Raw genomic sequence first — 6,273 nt, 5'->3', positions numbered from 1 at the left:
TATAACTTTTTGGTACAAAAATTAAGACAATTACTAATCATTCGAAATTATGCTTATTATAGTACTGTCATGCAAAATGCATATCGCACGGCCTGTCATCAGTCCATACTGCTGTTCACAGGCAAAATGCATGTAGACCAAACTACATATTTGGTCAAAACTAAAATCTGTAGATCTGTACTGTGACAGACAGGTTTGCTTTAATTTGCAAATTTAGACATTTAGACACAACAGACATTGTGATTGGCCATAAACAATGATAAGCACTTACACATCTAATTCACATTTTCATGATGCTTCACAGAAATATTCTGTACCTTAGTAAACTGCATTAACATTTAATCTATCCTCACTCAGACCTGGACATGTGCAGGAGTTGTACACAAGAGTCCAATGAGACATATTAGGGTCCAACGGTCATATGTACAGTTAAACTGCAGTTTCTCTCTTAGGGGAAAAATGATCTAATCCAATATTCCCTTGCACCTGTTCTCCCCATCAGAAGCCACTCTTCTAGGTTTTTACATGCATCCAACTAGCTTTTTTGTTACTCAATATTTAGTGCATGTTATAAAAGAGCGAGAGACTGTTTGAGACTGTTAGGGCTCTGGAAAAAACATTTTAAACATTTTAACAGGTTGTGCATACATAAAATTTAACTAGTTTTGTTTTAAATCTAAAGTCATGAAATACAGGTCTGGCAAAAGTTTTACCAGGACAGGATGACATTGTCCAACTATGGGACTGAAGCCAGTCTTTTGCACCAGTGCTAAAATAGCCTTGTACACTTTCTTCAGAAACACAGTACCTTTTTTCTCTTTCTAAACACCTTGTGTTGAACATTGAGAAGTGCTGACTGAATAGGCCCGCAAAACAGTTAAGAATCTGCCTATTTTGACCCATCTGATTCATTGCATCAATACAGCATTTATGCCAAAGTGACTGAAATCTAACACATGGTTCCCAATGGCATACATAATGCTGTTTCAATACAGATCATAACGGTGGTCCTAACATATCAAGAGACCTTCTTTTACTGCATTCTGCTGGTGGTTCTACAAATGTGTTTGTATCTACTGAATGTTATACAAAAAAACATAAAAGTGATACCATAGCAGATTGTTCGGCCACTTTGACCGCAAAGCAGCAGAGCATCCAATGACGCTCTAAATTTCCCCCTTTTTTATTCCCACAGAGTAAGTGGCCACACATCCTCGTGTTGAAGATCAAAGCCTTGTCAGTACTTATTAATTCCAAAGAGACGGACCCCGTGGAACTGAGGCAGTTTGGGGATAAGCACAGTGAGCAGGGAAATGGTGTTGATGATGAAGAGGACCCTGTCATACTTTGTATAGAAACTGGTCAGGAAATACCTGTAGAGGGGAAGGACAAGGACAAGTCAGATGTCAGATAGCAACATGAAATGCACAGATGCAGAGGCTACAGAAGTTGCTCAAGCAAGCACAGCACAAGACTGCTTCTAATGGAAACACAGGATGTGGTTTCTTCATGCTGTAACAGAATGCTTTTCATACATATATCGAAAAAAACAATTATAATCAATAAAAATCAGATCAATATAAAAAGAGGTATATTTACTTTCTTAATGAACATTTCTAGTATGGTGCATGCTATTCTAAAGAAAAAACTGTTTATAATATAATATACTTATTTATTAAAATTCCCTACTTTTTACATCACTGCAGGCTATTTGATTATGCTATTACACAGCTCTATGGATAACTTGATTCTGATTGATCAGCCGCAACATTGTGTGTTATTCCCGATTAGCATCAGCAAATGCCATACCGCTCATATTTGAGGTATTTGAGGCTGGCGCTTCATTTACATCGCGGCACACTCTCTCATTCAAATGCAACTGTTATCATCTTGAACCTCAGTTATCGACTGCATTTACTGTCAAATGAAACCAGCGGACTTCTGTATTAATAGTAGGCCTACAGTAATATTGTTGAAGTGTTCTACTTGTTCCCAACGTTTTGAATGCTGTAATGGATTTAAAGGGGTCATATGCTGCTGCTAAAAAGAACATTATTTTGTATTTGGTGTAATGAAATGTGTTTATGCGGTTTAAGGTTCAAAAAACACATTATTTTCCACATTATTGTTTCTCCTCTATGCCACCTTTCTGAAACGCATTCATTTTTACAAAGCTCATCGGTGTAAAAGGCGAGGTGTGCTCCGATCAGGATTTTTGAGGCCGATCACCAATCGCCGATCACAGAAAGCAATATCTGCCGATACCGATCTTTTTAAAGCCTTCTTTTTATAATTTATAACTATTTATGGTGATACTCAGGATTTTTAGACATTTATTCAGGGCCTGAATTTCATTTTTGAAAATGGGGGGAATTCCCCTCTTAGGTGTCTCTTGTGAGAGGGGAAGCAGCTTTCACCCAAGAGTCCGCTACTGATCCGTGGCTGTTTACCACAAACACAACATTTATCCATTATTTTGATTTCAAATCCAAACATTGTCACTGAAAATGCTTTTTCACCATTGCAATTATTTTCATGTTTAAACAATAAATATAAGCAACACATTATTCAATGCATTTTAATTTTGCATTTACTTCTTGATTTAAATATTAAGTTGCTCAAGCAAGTGGCAAAACATTTAAATGACTTCTCTTACGTTATCACAAATTAACAGAAATAGTCAGCTCTATTGCCTTTCCTTTTGTATTTAAATCTTTATTTCAAGCAATCCTGTGGTTCATAAAGAACTTTGTTTTCCTACCTCCACGATCTATTATTGCCTTGTTTATCTAAAAGTGCTCTTTCCCTTTAAATCTAGCCAAAAAGCCATATGTGTTGACTGTGAAACACAGTAGACTTTAATCATATGCATTTATGGTGTAATTACTACATTTTCGTGTCAGTCCATGTGACACTGCCTCGATTGTGCAAGTGACGATTCCTGTGTCAACTGCAGCGTGCAGCTCGCTTAGACAGACGCGATGTGGTGATCTGAAGTCATTTGCATATTTTGAGAAAGAGAGAGTGCGCACGGTGATTCACTCATGCCATTTGTGAAATTACGTCTCACACAAGGTTTTCAAATTACTTTATAAGTTATTAAATGAAGAAATATTAGTACCTCACCTTCAGCATTATAATTATTTCACCCGCGCCGGTGTTCTGACGATTTGTGCTACCCGCTCAGATTGTGCTACCTCCCATTAAAAAGATTGGTAGCACAAATCGATAGCGAAAAATGCGACCCATCAGATTGTGCTACCTCCCATTAAAAAGATTGGTAGCACAAATCGATAGCGAAAAATGCGACCCATCAGATTGTGCTACCTCCCATTAAAAAGATTGGTAGCACAAATCGATAGCGAAAAATGCGACCCATCAGATTGTGCTACCTCCCATTAAAAAGATTGGTAGCACAAATCGATAGCGAAAAATGCGACCCATCAGATTGTGCTACCTCCCATTAAAAAGATTGGTAGCACAAATCGATAGCGAAAAATGCGACCCATCAGATTGTGCTACCTCCCATTAAAAAGATTGGTAGCACAAATCGATAGCGAAAAATGCGACCCATCAGATTGTGCTACCATCATCTTAATCATGTAGTTTGAGGCTTTTTAAAATGTCCATAACTACCCCTACCCGAAACCTACCCACCCATGTCTACCCTTACCCTAAACTTACCCTTAAAACAATGCAAATATATTTTTGGTAGCACAATCTGATAGGTAGCATGTTTCATCAGTACACGGACAGAGACTGAGACGCTGCCGCTGCATGTCGTGCCAAACCTCTCACGGCAGCGTCATCAGCTTGAGATCGGTTTTTGGAGATCGGCCTTTTTAGAGACCGCCGATCAATTATCCCAACGTGATTATCGGCCGATAGTGATCAATAGCCGATCAATTGGTGCACCCCTACCAAAAAGCAAATTATGCTCCCTTCGAACTGGTTTTCTTTAAAATACAAATCGTTGTAATCCCAGGCTATCTGTAATCAGAAGCACATTTATAACTGGAATATAATTTAATTTCATTCACATGTGTTTCATAAACACATAATCCTTTATGGATTACAATCCGCCATCAAAATGATACATTTAATAATTCTGGCTGCTGTGAGAAGAGGCTATAAACGATCCGCCACCTGCAGGATCCTCACATGCGATAGCCTAATAGCCGGAACAACTTCTTTATGTTTACAGACGTGACGTAATGACGCAGTGCCATGCTCGAATTTCTCGCGAAAACCTACCCAATACCACTCAAATTAGAAAACATTATTATAAGCTAACCGTTGTGAATCGGGTTAAAGTAAGGCGATAGTTTTAAACACTGGCTGGTTATGTACTTGCTCAAATATTGATTTCAGATCATTTTTAACCAAAAAAAATTACGGACTGCAGCTTTAAAGATCTAATAAAATATAACTCAATCAATATTTTGTGTCTAATTATTTACTTATGTGGCAAGTAGCCGTGTAATAAGCAGCATAATATACATCCAGCAAGTTGTTACTGCAAACTTAAGCAATAGTCAGATAGCTTTTTAGACACTCTTGTAGCAAATCTACATTATACAAATATTAGATGGAAAAACAAACTTGCCTTTGGCAACTAACTGAAATTGAAGTTGGAGTTTACTTAAAAAAAAATATTAAAGCTAAATAGAAAAAGAATAGAAAATATGGTAAAAGCGGCTAAAACTAAAATTAAAATGAAAACGAAAAAAGAATTAAAGCTAGTTTGAAATATCAATTAACACTATAATAGTATATAAATAATACTAAAATAACACTGCTACTATGTAATGCCCGCTTTTCACCATCCACTTCTCAAAGGATATAATCAACCCAGCTGAAAACAACATCTTAAACCTGATTTGCTGATCTCAGCTGCCCTCTCAGACTAGTTGTTTTAGAGGGGCTTGAAGTACTTTTCTGCTGCTAAACACCAGTTTGGCCAGGCTAGCAATCCAGCTAGACTATCTAAAACCAATTTACACAAGCTAAGAACAGCAAACCAGACTGGTTCTGGTTTTGTCAGCAGGGAAGACTCACTCACTTTTTTTTTTCTTGTCAAATATCTTTTAATTAAGATACATTAAGAACAGCGGTAAAATCAAGACAAACCTCCTTATTCCTCACTGTAACCAACAGATACACCCTCACAATATGAGAGAAGACACGAGAGAGAAGAAAAAGAGAAGAGCAAATGACCTGACTGACTGACTAACTGTTTCTAAATCCAGCTCTCCTTGCCAGCAGACACCACAGGAAATCAGCATCACTACCTCTTGCTCATGGTCATGCAGAGCAAGCTGTGAAAGCCTTCTCAGTGCGTGTGCAGAACACAACCAAAAGGGATAAATTAGCATGACATGCAGAACGAAGCTTCTAACAGCACAGAGCAAAAGCGAACACTCTTACAGTATAACAGGGGTGATGGTGAGAAACTTTCGAGAGGCGGTGAACTGGACCCCATAGTCCATCTGTTCCCAGTGGGTCAGAAGCCGGGCCTTGCCTTGGTCTGGAGTCTCAAACGGCGTTCCTTTTACCGTGTGTAGGAAGATATACATGCACTATGGCAGAAAGACAGTCACAGAACATCATGGCCTTTGGTACAATTCATCAAAGCTCTATCAGCAGATGGTGTGAGACTCTTAGGACAACAGCAAGAGCTGATCCATTTTGAGAGCAGGACGGCTAAGAAATGCGATACAGGATGGCTCTGTTAGTCCAACACTGGCTGAAATTACAAAACCTGGAGTCAGCAACAGAACGGGCCAAAATTCAGCAAGAAAAAATGTTGCCGTTTCAGAGTTTCTGCAGCTGGGGACTGTCACAAAACAAATTATTATTTTAAGCCTCTGCATCTTAAGAAGCTCTTAAGAAAGCATCTGTGCTACATTTACACTATGAAACTAACGCAATGGTTTTCTCTTGGCAGACTATTAACCAAAATGAGTTGCAGATTTGTTATGGGTTGTGACAACAGGAAATAACAATGCTACTGTTTATACTGTAGTTAAGGCCTGTTCACACCTGTCCATTTTAGCATTCACATCAATGCATGATAATGTTATATTTATTATTTAGTTATGTTGCCTGCAACTTCGAATGCTCAAGCTCTTAAAAGTCAAGTGGATTCTGACTAGCTGTCAATGTTTTTATCACTCAATGAAATGAACGTGATTCAAAATATATTGTTCCTGTCATTATCATTATAGCTTTGGACTTCTATTCTCACAGAATTAAAAAGTTTATTAAAACTTT

The 6,273-nt window shown here is 38.0% G+C and overlaps 1 protein-coding gene across 1 annotated transcript; it reads right to left on the bottom strand.

Moving 5' to 3' along the window:
* Positions 1-236: 236 nt before the first annotated feature.
* Positions 237-5,647, bottom strand: LOC107584391 (ORM1-like protein 3). Its single transcript, XM_016270986.1, has 2 exons — positions 5,428-5,647; positions 237-1,373 (listed from the first exon to the last, which is right to left on the bottom strand). The coding sequence occupies exons 1-2, from the start codon at positions 5,574-5,576 to the stop codon at positions 1,238-1,240; spliced, it is 285 nt and encodes a 94-aa protein (XP_016126472.1). The 5' UTR covers positions 5,577-5,647; the 3' UTR covers positions 237-1,237.
* Between the last annotated feature and the right edge of the window lie 626 nt (positions 5,648-6,273).

The sequence above is a fragment of the Sinocyclocheilus grahami genome, unplaced genomic scaffold, assembly GCF_001515645.1.
Source record: "Sinocyclocheilus grahami isolate Dianchi unplaced genomic scaffold, SAMN03320097.WGS_v1.1 scaffold59.1, whole genome shotgun sequence".
Taxonomy (NCBI): domain Eukaryota; kingdom Metazoa; phylum Chordata; class Actinopteri; order Cypriniformes; family Cyprinidae; genus Sinocyclocheilus; species Sinocyclocheilus grahami.
This window is presented reverse-complemented; position numbering and strand designations above follow the sequence as displayed.